At 36.7% G+C, this 17,913-nt stretch overlaps 1 protein-coding gene across 8 annotated transcripts in view; it reads left to right on the top strand.

Moving 5' to 3' along the window:
• CTNND2 (catenin delta 2) overlaps positions 1-17,913 on the top strand; it is a 930,830-nt gene that overhangs the window by 482,716 nt on the left and 430,201 nt on the right. For 7 of the 8 annotated variants that reach the window (XM_060295662.1, XM_060295656.1, XM_060295659.1 and 4 more), the window contains 2 exons: positions 10,746-10,780; positions 11,720-11,836. In XM_060295662.1, coding sequence (XP_060151645.1) covers positions 10,746-10,780; positions 11,720-11,836 — 152 coding nt within the window. Of the gene's footprint in view, positions 1-10,725; positions 10,781-11,719; positions 11,837-17,913 lie in introns of those variants that run through there. The other variant, XM_060295663.1, reaches the window with a different exon arrangement.

The following is a 17,913-nucleotide window of genomic DNA, read 5'->3' as shown; positions in this document are numbered from 1 at the left end:
AAGGTTAGGTTGTTTATTTGAGATTTTTCTTGTTTCTTGAGGTAGGATTGTATTGCTATAAACTTCACTCTTAGAACTGCTTTTGCTGCATCCCATAGGTTTTCGGTCGTCTTGTTTTCATTGTCATTTGTTTCTAGGTTTTTTTTTTTATTTCCTCTTTGGTTTCTTCAGTGCCCTCTTGGTTATTTAATAGCGTATTGTTTAGCCTCCGTGTGTTTGTATTTTTTACAGTTTTTTTCCTGTAATTGATGTCTAGTCTCATAGCGTTGTGGTCAGAAAAGATACTTGATACGATTTCAATTTTCTTAAATTTACCAAAGCTTGACTTGTGACCCAAGATATGATCTATCCTGGAGAATGTCCCATGAGCACTTGAGAAGAAAGTGTATTCTGTTGTTTTTGGATGGAATGTCCTATGAATATCAAATAAGTCCATCTTGTTTAATGTGTCATTTAAAACTTGTGTTTCCTTATTTATTTTCATTTTGGATATCTGTCCATTGGTGAAAGTGGGGTGTTAAAATCCCCTACTATAATTGTGTCAATTTCCCCTTTCATGGCTGTTAGCATTTGCCTTATATATTGAAGTGCTCCTATATTGGGTGCATAAGTATTTACAATTGTTATATCTTCTTCTTGTATTGATCCCTTGATCATTATGTAGTGTCCTTCTTTGTCTCTTGTAGTAGTCTTTATTTTAACATATATTTTTTCGGATATGAGAATTGCTACTCCAGCTTTCTTTTGATTTCCATTTGCATGGAATATCTTATTCCATCCCCTCACTTTCAGTCAGTATGTGTCCCTAGGTCTGAAGTGTGTCTATTGTAGACAGCATATATACGGGTCTTGTTTTTGTATCCATTCAGCGAGTCTGTGTCTTTTGATTGGAGCATTTAATCCATTTAACTTTAAGGTAATTATCACTATGTATGTTCCTATTACTATTTTCTTAATTGTTCTGGGTTTGTTTTCATAGGTCTTTTCCTTCTCTTGTGTTTCCTGCTTAGAGAAGTTCCTTTAGCATTTGTTGTAAAGTTGGTTTGGTGGTGCTGAATTCTGTTAACTTTTGCTTGTCTGTAAAGGTTTTAATTTCTCCATCGCATCTGAATGAGATCCTTGCTGCATAGAGTAATCTTGGCTTTAGGTTTTTCTGTTTCATCACTTTAAATATATCCTGCCACTCCCTTCTGGCTTGCAATGTTTCTGCTGAAATTTCAGCTGTTAATCTTATGGTATTTCCCTTGTATGTTATTTGTTGCTTTTCCCTTGCTGCTTTTGATATTTTTTCTTTGTATTTAATTTTTGATAGTTTGATTATTATTTGACTTGCTGTGTTTCTCCCTGGATTTATCCTGTGTGGGTCTCTCTGTACTTCCTGGACTTAAGATTGACTATTTTCTTTCCCATGTTAGGGAAGTTTTCAACTATAATCTCTTCAAATATTTTCTCAGTCCCTTTCTTTTCTCTTCTGCGTCCCCTATAATTTGAATATTGGTGCTTTTAATGTTGTCCCATAGGTCTCTGAGACTGTCCTCCATTTTTTTCATTCTTTTTTCTTTGTTCTGCACCCTGGCAGTTATTTCCACCATTTTATCTTCCAGCTCATTTATCTGTTCTTCCACCTTAGTTGTTCTGCTATTGATTCCTTCTAGAGTATTTTTGATTTCAGTAATTGTGTTGTTCACCACTGTTTGTTTGCTCCTTAGTTCTTCTAGATCCTTGTTAAATGTTGCTTTTATTTTCTCCATTCTGTTTCCGAGATTTTGGATAATCATTACTATCATTACTCTGAATTCTTTTTCAGGTAGATTGCCTATTTCATCTTCATTTATTTGGTCTTGTAGGTTTTTTCCTTGCTCCTTTGTCTGTAACATATTATTTTGTCGTTTCAATTTTTTTTGTTTTTTTGATGGGTGGTGCTCTCTTCCTGTCTTACTGGTTGTTTGGCCTGAGACATCCAGCACTGGAGTTTGCAGGCTGTTGGATATAGCCAGCTTTTGGTGCTGAGATGAGGAACTCTGGGAGGCCTCACTCTGATTAATATTCCCTGGGGTCTGAGGTTCTCTGTTAGTCCAGCGGTTTGGACTCGGAGCTCCCACCAAGGGAGCTCGGGCCCAACCTCCAGCCTGGGAACCAAGATCCTGCAAGATTCGTGGCGCAGTTAAGAAAAAAAAAAAAGAAAGGAAAAAATGAGGAGTACAGTATCAAGGAATAAAAAACAAAATAAAATTAGAAAGATAAAAAATATAGTAGGAAAAATAAAACTGTAATTGAAACAACTGATTGCTGGGTGTTCCTCCTGTCCCCTTAGGTATCCGTGGTACCCCACCTGTGCCTGGTAGGTGCCCTAGTTGTGCGGAGACGCAAATTCCACGTCCTCCTAGTATGCCATCTTGACTCTGCCCTCCACTTACTTCGTTTTTAATCGCTTCTATGTTCCCAGCACTGTTTTATGGGTTTTACATACATTACACACTTAACTTTTACAAGATCCTGCTCAATGTTATGTAATAACTTAAGTGGGAAAATAATTTGAAAAAGAAAAATACATGTATATGTATAACTGAATCGCTTTGCTGTACACCTGAAACTAACACAACATTGTTAATCAACTATACTCCAATATAAAATTAAAAAGTTTAAAAAAATTAAATTAAAAAAATACAAGATCCCTATGGGGAAATTTCTAGTAATAGCCCCATTTTACAAATCAGGAAACTGAGACTCGGAGTAAGTGACGTGCTCAAGGTCCCATGGACCTGTGTGCAGTAGTGCCTGAACACACCTGTTCCTGAGTGGTCCTTCCTGCTTTTTGTGCTTACTGTTCCATCCCCCATGAGAATGCCAAAACATGGGGATCTGTCACTGTGTCTCTCTGTCTGCAAGCCCAAAGTCATGGTGAGCACTCACCTAGGGTTTGTGGTGGACGTTGTTTTACATTTTCTCCAGGACTGGGTGTGACCGAGAGCCTAGGCACGGTCACACCATTCCTGGGTATTTCCTTAATGTCCCCTGTTCCCATTTCCCCATGTCTGTCCCCATTTTGACCCTCCTACAGTGTCTGCAGTGTATGCTAAGGGATGAAATAGATGAGAATAAGCCAGAATCTAGAAACCATAGAAACCATTTGAATAATAAAATAGGACACAGTTGCATCCTTACTCAACATGTGCCAGGTCCTGATCACTTAATACATAAATCACTTGATATTAACTCGTTTCTTTAAGCCTCAAAATGTCTCCATTTAGGCCCAGAGAGGTTAAGTAACTTGCCAGAAGTGTCCTATATAGGACAGAGCTGGAGGGAGTCTGGCCTTTGAGCCCACACACCTGGACACCATGCACACAGCCTCCTAGTTTGGGAGCTTTGTGGTCCTATGACTACCCACTGTATCCCTGTAAACATTATTGTAATAGCTGTAAAATTACATGTTGATGAAAATAGTTAAAGCAGGTAGAAGATATGTGACTTAAGAAAGAAATAAACATTCTAATTGCACAGTGGAGATATTATGACCTTCATTTGGGAATATATCACAGATACTTATAGAGAATAGAAGGCAATAGACTGAAAGGAAGTCAGCTCTGCAGAAAGTTCTGGGGGAAGCACGGTTACTCACCAACCAAACTAATAAGGGTTGGATACAGAGCACTAAAGTGCAAGGGCAACAGCAGCCTAAACAGAGCTCCAGAGGTACCACTTCTCACTATTTTTTCTAAATATGTTTTATTTCCACGGTATTCGAGACTTGACCAAGCTCATTTGATTTTGCCACCGATGCCTAGTTTTGTGATATGGCTGCATGCAAAAGCCATATACCAAAAAAGACTTTATGTCATAATACAGTTTCAGGTCATATGGACATCATAAATATAAAGCCCTTTGTTCCTGTGACCTGAGGATCGAACATCAGTTTGGAAACAGTTTACTGCACATTAGTTTCTCTGCCTTATGTTTTAGGTACATTGCTTAACTTGAAAGCCAACTAACCAAAAACTCATAGTTTCTTTCTTTATTTCATTTTGAATGACATTGTGAGCAGTAGCATGCCACACGATGCAGTGCAGGGATTGATGCCTTGGACATCAAAAAGTTGAAAAAGAAAATAAGAAAATGTATTTGAGCAGGTTCATAACAGACAGAGTAGCTGTAGTAATGGTTTGCTTTGTGCCTTTTCCTGACATTAAGAAAACTCTCTGAACTTTCTTATTAATTAATTAATTAATTAATTAGAAATGGCCCACAGGTGGATAAGGAGACTATCATGCTAAATATGATGAGGGTGAAAATCACTTCTTGAGGAACTCAAAGGTTATTCTTTGGTTTAAACTAGATTTCCCCCCCACCTCATCCCCTCAGAACTTGAAAGTTATTGTTTGCTTACTTGAAATGTTCAAAGTATGTCAGACTTGAGCCACAGTAAAAGTGATGCTGTCATTTTTCTCATGTGCACAATAGAGGAAAAAAGTAATTATATTCAAAACCATTATTTTTCCTCTATTATTATACATTTCAGAATTGTTTTGCATCATTTGAGTTTCAACTATGAGTGACTCCAACAATGATGAGAATATGACGTAGAATTGAATCACAAGGTTTTATGAAAGCATTTAACTAAACATGTTTCTAAATGTAAGATTCGTGATTTCCCTATTTCAAGCATCAGAGACATTCTTAAAGTAGTGTTAACATTTTCCCTCATTTTTCATAACATAAAAACATAGAGATAGGTCTTCCCTGGTGACGCAGTGGTTGAGAGTCCGCCTGCCGATGCAGGGGACACGGGTTCGTGCCCCGGTCTGGGAAGATCCTACATGCCGTGGAGCGGCTGGGCCCGTGAGCCATGGCCGCTGAGCCTGCGCGTCCGGAGCCTGTGCTCCGCAACGGGAGAGGCCACAACAGTGAGAAGCCCGTGTAACGCAACAAAACGAAAACAAACAAAAAACCCCCCAAAAAAACCCATAGAGATAAAAGTGAAATTCCCTTTTTGCCCCTCCTTAGACTTATTTCTCTCTTTTCTCCCCCAGAGGCCACCACCATCATGAATTTGGGTGTATCTTTTTTTGTTTTGTTTTGCGGTACGCGGGCCTCTCACTGTTGTGGCCTCTCCCATTGCGGAGCACAGGCTCCGGACGCGCAGGCTCAGAGGCAATGGCTCACTGGCCCAGCCGCTCCGCGGCATGTGAGATCTTCCCAGACCGGGGCATGAACCTGTGTCCCCTGCATCAGCAGGCGGACTCTCAAACACTGCGCCACCAGGGAAGCCCTGGTTGTATCTTTTTAATCCATGTTTGTTTGATCTCTGTCTCACACACATATATGTGTGTATGTGTGTGTTTGTATTTATACACAATATTATTTAGTCAGTGTTTTAAATATTTTCATAATTGGAGTCCTGCAGTACACGTCCTATGTGCAATTTACATTTTCCACTCTTATTTCACTTTTGAGCCTGACCCATGTTGATACATTGTGTATCTGGCTAATTTGTTTTACTTGCCAAATAGTGCTTATTGCATATTTTGTCATATATGATTTGGAATCATATTATTATATTTATCCATTCTCCTATTGCTGATAACTTAGGTCATTTCTCTTGTTTTGCTACTGCCAACATAGAGGCATGAACAGTCTTGTACAAGTCTCCTGGGCACAGGTGCACAGGTTTTTCTCAAGGCTCTACCAAGAAGCAGAATTGCTGGATGATTGGGCATTTGCTCATAAAACATTATCAGGTCTTGACTGATAGCTCACCCAAGTGTTTCACTAATTTACTCTCCCACATACAATGTATGAGAGTTCATATTTCCTCATCTCCTCTTCAACACTTAGTACAGTCAGACTTTCTAATTGTTTTACAGCCTATGAAGTATAAAGAGGTATCTTTCTATTTCTATTCTTTCAATTGCTAATAGGGTTGAGTATCTTTTAATGTGTTTGGTGACCATAAATTCCTGATTTTTCTGCTCTGCAGCTGCTTTACATATATTTGTTGACCTCTCTTCTATCTGATCATTTAATCTATTTCATTGATTTGTAGGAGTTATTTATTTGTTCTGGAAACTAACCCTTTGTAAGCTGTATGCATTGCAAATATCTTCTCTCAGGATGTGGCTTGTTTTTTCAACTTGGTTTCTGGTGTTTATGTTTATGTTTTCGTTTTTAATTGCATAGGAGTTCAACTTTTGTGCCAAGTGTGTGAATAGAATATTAGTTCAGAATGTGGCCTCTAGAACCAGATGGCCAGGGTCACAATCCTGGCTTAATTATTTGCTGGCTGTGGGATCTCCAGCAACTTCCTTAAGCACTTTTTAACCTTACCTTAGTTTCATTATCAATAAAACGGGAAAATATCACCTCTCTCAAAAGTTTTGTCATGAAGATTAACTATAAACCAGTTAGAATATTGCCTGTTGTAATGTGAGAGCTATCTATGCATTAGCTACTAGGATTTTTGCTTGTGATACATTGTTTTAAAAATTCGTTCCTGGGCACCACAGTGGCTTTGGGACAAGTGCCTGCGTGTGGCCACATCTGCAGGAAAAGAGTGTTTCCTGTCTGTACCCTGATATCTGAGGAGAGGCGCTGCCGACTTTTTTTTTTTAACATCTTTATCGGAGTGTAATTGCCCCACAATGCTGTCTCTGCTGCACAACCAAGTGAATCAGCCACATGTATACATGTGTCCCCATATCCCCTCCCTCTTGCGTCTCCCTCCCACCCTCCCTATCCCACCCCTCTAGATGGTCTCAAAGCACCGAGCTGATCTCCCTGTGCTATGCAGCTGCTTCCCACTAGCCATCCATTTTACATTTGATAGTGTATATATGTCCACGCCACTCTCTCACTTCGTCCCGCACTGACAACTTTTATCCAGGATATTTTTTTCTTAAATAGCAGCATGGAATCTTCCTTTTCTAGAGGCTCCCATGTGGTTTACTCTCTATTTTCTCAGGTTTTAATTCTAGAAGGAAGAAAGTTTCCACCTGCTAATATAACCATGATTCCACTGAACTGGAAGTGAAAGCTGCCACTCAAGAACTTCAGATTCCTCATGCCTCTGGAACAACAGGCAAAGGAGGGAATTATGGTGTTAGCTGGCGTAATTGATCCTGATTACCAAGTGGAAATTGGTCTACTATTCCAAAATGGAGGAGGGTTACCTGGCATATGAGCACTTCTGCTACTTGAAATAAGTCACAAATTAAGTGAGTGGCAGGATTCTACTTCCCATTAAAAAAAAAAAAAAAAAAAAAAAGGCTGTAAAGAGTATGTCTTCTGTTTCCTTCTCCCTAGCTGTGGGGATGTTTTTGTTTTTGTTTTTGTTTTTGTTTTTGTTTTTTGCGGTACGTGGGCCTCTCACTGTTGTGGCCTCTCCCGTTGCGGAGCACAGGCTCCGGACGCGCAGGCTCAGCGGCCATGGCTCACGGGCCCAGCCGCTCCGTGGCATGTGGGATCTTCCCGGACCAGGGCACGAACCCGCATCCCCTGCATCAGCAGGCAGACTCTCAACCACTGAGCCACCAAGGAAGCCCTGTCTGACTTATTTCATTTAGCATGATGCCCTCTAAGTCCATCCATGTTGCTGCAAATGGCAAAATTTCCTTCTTTTGTATTGCTGAGTAGTATTCCATTATATATCGTATCTTCTTTATCCATTCATCTGCTGATGGACACCTCAGTTGCTTCCATAGCTTGGCAATTGTAAACAATGCTGCTATGAACATTGGAGTGCACTATCTTTTCAAAATAGTGGGGTGTTTTTTGGATATATACCCAGGAGTGGAATTGTTGGCTCATATGTAGTTCTGTTTCTAGTTTTTTGAGAAACCTCCATACTGTTTTCCACAGTGACTGCAGCAATTTACATTCCCACCAACAGTGTACAAGGATTCCCTTTTTTCCACATCCTTGCCAACATCTATTATTAGTGTTCTTTTTGATGATGGCCACTCTGACAGGTGTGAGGTGATATCTCATTGCAGTTTTGATTTGCATTTCCCTGATGACTAGCAATATTGAGCATCTTTTCACGTGCCTCGTGGCCATCTGCATTTCCTCTTTGAAAAAAATGTCTATTCAGTTCTTTTGCCCATTTTTTAATTGGGTTGTTTATTTTTTTGATATCAAGTTGTATGAGCTATTTGTATATTTTGGAATTAAGCCCTTTTTGGTCATATCATTTGCAAATACCTTCTCCCATTCAGTAGGTTGTGTTGTCATTTTGTCGATGGTTTCCTTTCTTGTGGAAAAGCTTTTAAGTTTAATGAGGTCCCATTAGTTTATTTTTACTTTTGTTTCCTTTGCTTTAGGATATGGATCCAATAAAAAAAATATTGCTGAGATTTATGTCAAAGAGTGTTCTGCCCACGTTTTCCTCTATGAGTTTTATACTATCTGGTCTTACTCCAGTTTGAGTTTATCTTTGTATATGATGATAGAGAATGTTCTAATTTCATTCTTTTACATGTAGCTGTCCAGTTTTTCCAGCACCACTTATTGAAGAGACTGTCTTCTCTCCATTGTATATTCTTGCCTCCTTTGTCATAGATTAATTGACCAAAAGTGTGTGGGTTATTTCTGGACTCTTTATTTCTATTCCATTGATCTATATGTGTGTTTTTTGTGCCAGTACCATACTCTTTTGATTACTAGAGCTTTGTAGTATAGTCTGAAGACAGGGAACCTGATTATTCCAGCTCTGTTCTATGACTTTTGGAGTTGGACAGATTAGTTTAAATCCCTGCTGAGTTCCTTATGATGTGTGTGGTCAAGTTATTTAACATCAATAAGCCAGTTATTCCCCATCCACCAAAAGATGTTAATGATTGTTGTGAATTAGCAGAGCCTTGGTGTACAATAAGTACTCAGCAAAGGACTGAACTGGTAAAAGGAATGTAGTAGCATAGAGATAGTAGTAAATCTTGAAGGATATAGCATGAGAATATTTTTACTGTATCAGAAGAATACTGTATTGGCTTCCTTGGGCTGTCATAACAAATTACTACAACTGAGTGGCTTAAAATAAAAGACATTTATTATCTCACAGTTTGGGAGTCCAGAAGTTCAAAATCAAGTTCTGTCGACAGGGCTATGTTCCCTAGGAAGGCTAAAGGGGAGGAGTTTTTCTTAACTCTTCCAGGTTCTGCTGGCTCCAGACATTCCTTGGCTTAAAGATGCATAACTCCAGTCTCTTCCTCTGCCTCTGACCTTCTCCTCTACATCTTTCTCCTCTAAGGATCTTTTTTAAGGACACTTGTCATTGGATTTAGGATGATCTTATCTGAAGATCTTTAACTTAATTACACCTGTGAAAACCCTTTTCCAATAAGTAACCATTCACAATTTCTAGGGATTTGGTGTGGACCTATCTTTTGCGGGGGAAGGGCACCATTCAACTCACTACAATTATGAAAGCATTTTCCACCCCTATATTAAATGCCACTTACTAAGTGAACATGCTTTGTAATTTTTAAAATATTAATTATAGGATTACATTTCTGTTTTAAGTGTTAAACTTTGCAGTTAGACCTTACTACTTTATCATGCTATATATTTTTGAAGCAAGAAGTTGCATTGGACTGAATTTGTAATGTTATCGTTTCATGTATCAATTGTCTATAGCACTCATTGTTGCAAAACCATTTTCCACTTTTCTAAAATGGATTGGCTGAGAAGAAAGATAGCCTAAAAAAGTCATATGTCTCTTAAGGGACTACTCTTATATTCATGTATATCAATCATGGCTATTCTGAATGCTGATTTATACCAGAATTTCCTTTTCCCCCAGCAAATGTATTCAGAAGCCATCTCTAAGGTACAGATTAAAGCTCTAAAACCTGCTTGCTGTTGTGAAACTGATGAGCTATTCATAGAAGCTGCTTGATCAGAGTAAAAGATCTAGTGAAGTAAGGGTAGAAAGTCATTCTCAAAATGATACCTGTGTGTAATTGGCCTCTGGATTTCTCACAAATTATTGACATATTAAAAAAGGGTATGTTGGAACTATTTGCATATATAATGAAAGAGCTGTTCATATTTAGAAATTTTAAATTTATTTATGTATTTTAATAAATCATTCAGAATAAATATATGTGCCTACATCATTACAATCTGCACAGTATCTTTGGCATATCATTTAGATGAGCAACTCTTTCTACCTGGGTCATTTTATAAGATGTACTTATAAAGTGAGAATTTGGGAACTGTATATTCAATTGGTGTAAAGTGTTAAAACTTTTATATTACTTAATTTAAAGTATAATAAACAGCTGAAAGGAACTCCTTATATGATATGTCTAGAAGAAGGTATAGATTTATTTTATCTCTTTATAATGAAAATGGAGAAAGTTATTTCTTTGTTAGAATACCTTACAAAGTCTACATGAAACTATTCAGATTTGTATTTTAAAATGACTAAAGTTAAATAGAACTGTATGTATGTAGAAATTATTGTAAGGAATAAGTATGATATGTTGGGATTTGTAAAAAATGAGCTGTTCTTCTGAAAATTACTGAACGACATCCATTTATAACATGCTAATACCTGTGATTCAAAAGAGGTATACATCAAACATGTTAAAGCTAAGATCGTGTTAAAATGGGATCCCTTTTCTCAGTCAGAAATTAAAGGGAGTTCCATGGAGCCACCATTACTACCCTCATGTGCCTTTGTGTCTTATAGTCTAGAGTTCTTTTGTTTCTAACCGATTCATTATACCTATGTATTCTCTCTTTTATAGTTCAGCAGAAGAGCAGTTTCACTGGCAATCACAAGGTAAAGTACAGCTTCTTTTTTTTATTGAAGTATAGTTGATTTACAGTTTTGTGTTAGTTCCTGGTGTACAAGAAAGTGATTCATATATATATATATATATATATTCTTTTTCATATTCCTTTCCATTATGGTTTATTACAAGATATTCGATATATTTCCCTGTGCTATACAGTAGGTCCTTGTTGTTTATCTATTTTACATAAAGTAGTTTGTATCTGCTAATCCCAAACTCCTAATTTATCCATCCCCTACCCCATTTCCCCTTTGGTAACCATAAGTTTGTTTTCTATGTCTGTGAGTCTGTTTTCTAATTTGCAAATAAATTCATTTGTATCATATTTTAGGTTTCACACACAAGTGATATCATATGGTATTTGCCTTCCTCTCTTTGACTTACTTCACTTAGTATGATCATCTCTAGGTCCATCCATGTTGCTGCAAATGGCATTATTTCACTCTTTTTTTATGGCTGAGTAATGTTCCATTGTATATATATATATGCACCACATCTTCTTTATCCATTCTTCTGTTGATGGACATTTAGATTGAAAGTACAGCTTCTTGATGAGCATTTATACTTAACTGCTGCATATATCTCTGTTGATTAATTTTCTTGTGAACTTTAGGAAGAGACTTATGAAAATGAATATGACAACACATGACACTAAAATTAGATGAAGCTGTTCTGATAGCTCAAGATTTCGTGGGAGTTAAGTTCTCCCAATTCCCTAGGAACTTTGTGTTCTTCATGGATACATGGACTTGGCTGGCCTTGGTTTTTAATGGTGGTTGACCAAGGGTTGCAATGTGATATCTAATGAGCATTTCAAAAAGATAATATCTTTGGTTAGGATATTTTTGATTATTAAATGATAGTCTTAAGCTTTAATATTGACATTACCATGTATTTGTTCATGTCTTTAAAATATTATATTTCAGATGGTCAAAAAGATATCGAAGATGAGCTCACAACAGGTCTTGAATTGGTGGACTCCTGTATTAGATCACTGCAGGAATCAGGAATACTTGACCCACAAGACTATTCAACAAGTGAAAGTAAGTCAAATGACAGTTAAGCTTGAAGACAATTAAAATATAAGAGCATTATGTCATTAATATTATAATATTATTATAATTTATATCATGAGTCATATCTAATAGGACTTCAAGATGTGTTTATACTTGTTTTATCCATTTCACTCCTCTCTCACCTACTTCCTTCCAACATCACCCCACACTAATTCACATTTGATTAGAAACTCTCTTAAGTCAGTAATTATCATCTAGATTTCTCACCAATTATTGACATATTGGTGATCCTCACCAATTCTCTGATATCCTTTTTGGCATCTAGAGTAGCACATTGTACAAACTCATCATTTAGTTGTTTAATCAACACAGTGTCTGCTTTAAAGTTAACTATCAATGCTTTACTCATACAGATTATTGTTGGTAGAGATCTTAAACGGTAGAGCAATTATATAACAAAATAGAAAAAAAATGATGTAACATATGCAGTACTATTTAGCACCATGCTATAGTACTATGCAATAACTCCTTCTATTTCTATGCTTAGCTATCTTGCATAGCTATATTAATCTCAATAGAATATTTAAAGATTTCTTTCTTTTACTTAGTTATGTGTTTTTCAACCAGAGTAGCTGAGGCTTTGAAATTAAAGTTCTATGAATTGAAATGAGCCTCATTTTAATAAATTATAAAATTCTCTTGACCTATTTTAATAAAATCCCACAAAAAGCTAAAAATTAAATCATTAAAATGTACCTTACCCTGATAATTTCTACATGAGAAATCAGTGGAGCATTTTATTCCTTAATTAAAAAAAATAAAATTTCCTTGAATACCCATCAAGGTTTGCTATATAAAAGAAAGATATAAGAGTAAGATAGCATAGTGATCTCAAAACCATTTAATTTATATATTAGTTCATTTCTCTATGATCTTTATAATACCACGACTCTTAGGGTAACATCATCATGAATATCCAGATTTATTTTAACCATATGCATCCCCTTAATAAAACTCCTAAAGTAAGATGCATGATTTGTATTATACTTGTTCTCTGTGTTTTATATTTTAAAATGTAAGATTGCTACCTCGTTTTTCTCAAAGTCTATAAATATATTTCTTTTGTAGGGGTAGTTGTAGTTAGAACTATATTTAATTAATATTTGAGGCACATGTACTCATTTTATTATAGAGTAAGGAAAGCAGAGATAAAATAATGTGTCTCAGGAGGATGATATTGGCTATCTTATTTTTTACAGAATAATAGAGAAATATATTTTATTATGATTTTAGGAGGGAGATAACCTTTTATTCATAGAAAGTACAGAAAAAAGAAGGAAGAAAAGAGTAAATTAAGAAGCAAATTAAAATAGAAGTGATAAATCAAGTATATCAATCTAACACTATATGTAAGCACTAAATTCTCTGAAAAGAATGAAAATTCAAATTTGCAGTAAATAAAAATAAAATAGTGATGTTATGTTTAATATACACACTTATATTAATGAAATAAATATTGAAATTAAAGGAATAGACAAAGTAGTGACAGCAAATACAATGAACACAAGGAGTGGGATTGGGAAGAATAATGTGAGGTGACGTGGACTTTAATGCAGAAGCACTAAGCAGGGTCAAAAAGGAATTATCCAGTAAAAATATCTTAACTTATAATTATGTGGTAAAATCTGGTGAATATGTATGTGCCAAACAAAATAGCACCTGAATATTAAAAATTATTAAAAATGTAAGAAGGTGATGAAAAATATTGTGAACACTTTTTCTTTTAGTATTCAGAATCAGACTGAATCCTAAAAGGAAAAGCCACAGAAAGTTGGAATAAATAATTAACAAATCAGTGCATTAAATAAATTAAAAACATTTTTTGAACAATAATAAACACTTGTTATATATGTCCAAGGAAAATTTATAAAAATTGATCAGCTGATGGACTGTAAAGACAATCCTAAAAATTAAAAAGCGTAGGAAGGCCACGTTCTTTGATGATAATTCAGTAAAATTAAAAGTAAATAATAAAATGCTAAGCAAACATATAATCACATTAAAATTAAGAGACATACTTTTGGCTACTGTGAATCAAAACGGAAGCAAAAAGAAAATTACATGCTATTTACAAAGCAAATAGAATAGCAACATTTTATAATGAAAACATAAGTGTATGGTAAAAAACTGCACTCAGAGGAAATCAGAATTTTATTATTAAAAATAAAAGACAAAGTAAAGAGATGTGTATTCATTACTGGGACACCTTAAAAAGAGTTAAATAAACCAAAAGAAGCTAGGAAGATGGAAATACTAGAAGCAATTCAGAGATAAAGTAATATAAAAAAGAGTAGAAGAAATAAATAAATGAATACTAAAAGAGATAAATAAATAAAATAATAGAAAGGATAAGTATATGAACTTAAAAAAAAAAAACTTTAAGTCAATTAATAATCCTGAATTTCTGAATTGAGACACTCTGCTACACCCAGGAGAAGTAGAAAGAACTTTTAGTGTTCACTTTTGTATTTCTGCAGAATGTTTTCAAACACTATCTACAAAAGATGTATCTTTATTATGGGAAATTTAAATACTCCAGTAAGATTTTTTTGAAATGTATTTGCTAACTGCTGAATTAGTTGGTTTTCAGAAATATTACTTAGTTTATGTTATTAGGTAGTGAATTATCTTTTTGAAGACTCCTAGGATTTTAGTTAATTATTCTTTTTGGAAGGCCCTGCTTCCTTGTTTGAAGATAGGAAAAAAAACAAAGCAAAATTAAAAAATGAACAAACAGACAAAAAACACAGGTGATGAAAATGCCACTTGAAAATTTTATACCAAAAGATCTGAACCACAGTGAAATGTGGAATATTTATGTTCTTATGAAATGTTTGTTCTTAACATTTTCAGAGTCGGTTTGAGACTGAACGAATTGAATAAAGTTTAGGAAGTTAATTTAAAAATATTGAGTAGACAGCTATCATTGGGGGGATCAATTATTGCTAATTTTAAGTACTGAGACTATCATAAATTAAAAATCCTGGGCTTCCCTGGTGGCGCAGTGGTTGAGAGTCCGCCTGCCGATGCAGGGGACACGGGTTCGTGCCCCGGTCTGGGAAGATCCCACATGCCGCGGAGCGGCTAGGCCCGTGAGCCATGGTCGCTGAGCCTGCGCGTCCGGAGCCTGTGCTCCACAACGGGAGAGGCCACAACAGTGAGAGACCTGCGTACCGTACCACACACACACACACACACACACAAAAATCCTAATTGCTGTTTGTATTTGCATCAGGGTCCAGATGGGAAATAGAGTCTACTCAAAAAAAGTTTAACTGAAGAGAATTTAATTAGGGGACGATTTACAAAGAACTGAGCAAGATTCAGGGAGCAATCAATGCCTGCAGAAGTACTCGGGGTAGCAACCGATGGAAACCCTTGCTACCCTTAGTCCCGAAGGAAAAATCGAGGAACTAGTGCCAGCAGAGTCAAGAGGCAAGGCTGGCGGGAGCAGAGAAATAAATATCCTGGCCTCTCTCTCCTCTAACCTCTGATGCCCTTCTCGTGCCTCTCGCTGACCAAGTCCAATCATAAACCAAGTGCCAAGTGACCCTTGTGATACAATTTCTGTGGGGAGAAGGACGGAGAATGAATATGTGGAACAAAGAGAATAATCAGCACAACCTTCTACTCAATACTAGAACAATATACGTGTTTATATTTATATAAACATAACTCATATAATATGTAATGGCTCTTTAACACGTTTCATATAATTAGCACAAGCCTATAAGATTCTGCTCGTCCCTTGTTTGTGTGATGATTCAATCAATGGACTCATTAGCTAGAACAGACATGAAATAGCTGATGCTAAATTGGACCTGGCACGCTGCCCTTGAGAGCCAGTGTCTTAGTCCTAACCGGAAAGACTCAAACAACATGAAATACAGTCTAAAACCAGCTTGCAACATTACTACAATGGCAACCAGTCTCAGCCCCTAAGCACATAGTACGGAATTTGTTGTTTAAAAGCTTTTGTTATCTTTCTTTCCAAGATCTGATTAAAGTAAAATTTGAATCTTAGTAAACCCATCTTCTTGACCCTAAGGCAAGCATTAACTGCTCTAGTATACAGACTGTAGCGTCCTACAGTTATCAGTGTTTTCCAACACTTCCCATTTTTACAAACTGTCATCGTAAACAGTATGTAAATCATGTGTACAGCCTCTGCCACCCACCACTATTTTGTGACTGCCGGCTGTGTAATTTCAGTTCTAATAAATACGTGTCATGGAGTCACCAGAATTGCTGCTGCTTTACTGGGAGAAAAAAAAAGTTATTGACAGAAGCTCAGGGCCATTAGCTTCTCATATAATATACAGCTTGACCTAAACTGCCATGGACCAAGTACCATATTTAATCCATTCATCCTTGGAGATACAAACTCAGAAATAAGGGTCATTATATCTCAGCCAAAAGTTAATGAAAGTATTTGTCAGTCGAAATCAGAAAGAGAATGGACAACTTGGGGGAAAAGGGCCTATATGTTTATAGAGATTGTTAATTTGTTTAATTATTATATTTTGAAATAGCAAGTATTTTTCTATAGCAGCTGGACAAATTGAAATTCCACCATATCCTAGAAAATCCCAGCATTCAGTAGGAAGGAAATCTTAGGAACTTAAGATATTCTGAGTATTATGGCAAAGAAAGCAGTGTTATCTTATTGAGTTCTCAAATCAGAATATATTCAAGAAATCAAGAATCAATCATGTAAGTTACCATTCTTAGCAGGTAAAATCCAAATAGAATAATCATATGTAGTTTGACAGAAGGGAATATATTACTTACTCTTGATTTACAGTCTGTCATTTTCATTTAATTACTGTGAATATACTTAATTCTATGTGGTGAGAAAATTGTTGAGAGATCAGGTTATTAAAATGCTATAAAATGTTATCCCATATATTCTTATGTAATAATAACAAAGGTAAGAGACATCCTTGTGAAGTGAATATTTTCATAACTCCTGGCAAGCATGGCAACAAAGGATTCAGAAGTGGTTTAAGAGTATAAGATTTTTATAGTAATTAGAATAATCAAAATAATAAATATATACATAATGTGGCTCACAATATTGATAACCTGTTATGGTGGAAACCAGGTCCTCAGTTAGACCCGATGGGGTGGAGAGCCTCTGGGTAGGGGTTCAAGGTAGCCCATCCTGCCCTTGGAACCATAAGACCTGGATTCAAGTCCTACTGTTCCCCTCACTCCACCAGTGGTTGACGACTGTCACCTGGGCTCTGGAGACCCCAAGTCCTTTCCTGGACATGCATGTATTCAAGTTAGTTGAGTACATCCTTGAATTGTTCATTTCTTGTGAAATTACTTCATCATATGCCCTTTGGTCCAAATTTTTGAAATACAAACACGAGAGTCTCCTCTGCAGAAGTTTGTCATGGTTCAAGCCTGAAGTCGTCTGATGTGTCCTTTTGTTTCCTTTCCAAATTCTCTCACACCCACCTCCTCCACTACCTTTGGCGTTATAGAGCCAATGCGAAGTTAGCACTGGAAGGTGCGAGCAAAAGGTGAGGGAAATCACCCAGGTAGCCCACAGGCTGTAGTGATATCCTCCAGGGAGCTATCATTATCTTTCCCTCCAGATTTTCTCTCCACCTGTTTTTCAGCTAATGTTCACTTCTTTCTCTTAAATTTCCTTCTTTCACATAGACATGTAAGAAGCATGCTATACCTTCTCCAAAGAGGTCACCAGCGCAGAGGCAGACCTCGGAATTGAGACCTTGTCTTGTTCTTGTGGCTTCAGCTTCCACCACTGATGTGCAAAGACGTAAAATACCAAGTGCTCCTTATACATTCCCTAAGCAAGAGAAAACAATGCAAATTTCTCACTAAAAACATCATTCTCATCTGTGTAATCCAGGTCTCCTGGAATCAAGCACAGAGTTTAGAGCCTGGGGAAATTTTTATTTTTATTTTTTTTTGCGATACGCGGGCCTCTCACTGCTGTGGCCTCTCCCGTTGCGGAGCACAGGCTCCGGACGCGCAGGCTCAGCGGCCATGGCTCACGGGTCCAGCCGCTC

Source organism: Globicephala melas, chromosome 3 (genome assembly GCF_963455315.2).
Source record: "Globicephala melas chromosome 3, mGloMel1.2, whole genome shotgun sequence".
Classification (NCBI taxonomy): Eukaryota; Metazoa; Chordata; class Mammalia; order Artiodactyla; family Delphinidae; genus Globicephala; species Globicephala melas.
The sequence above is the reverse complement of the archived record's forward strand: the minus strand, read 5'-3'. Positions and strand labels throughout refer to the sequence as shown.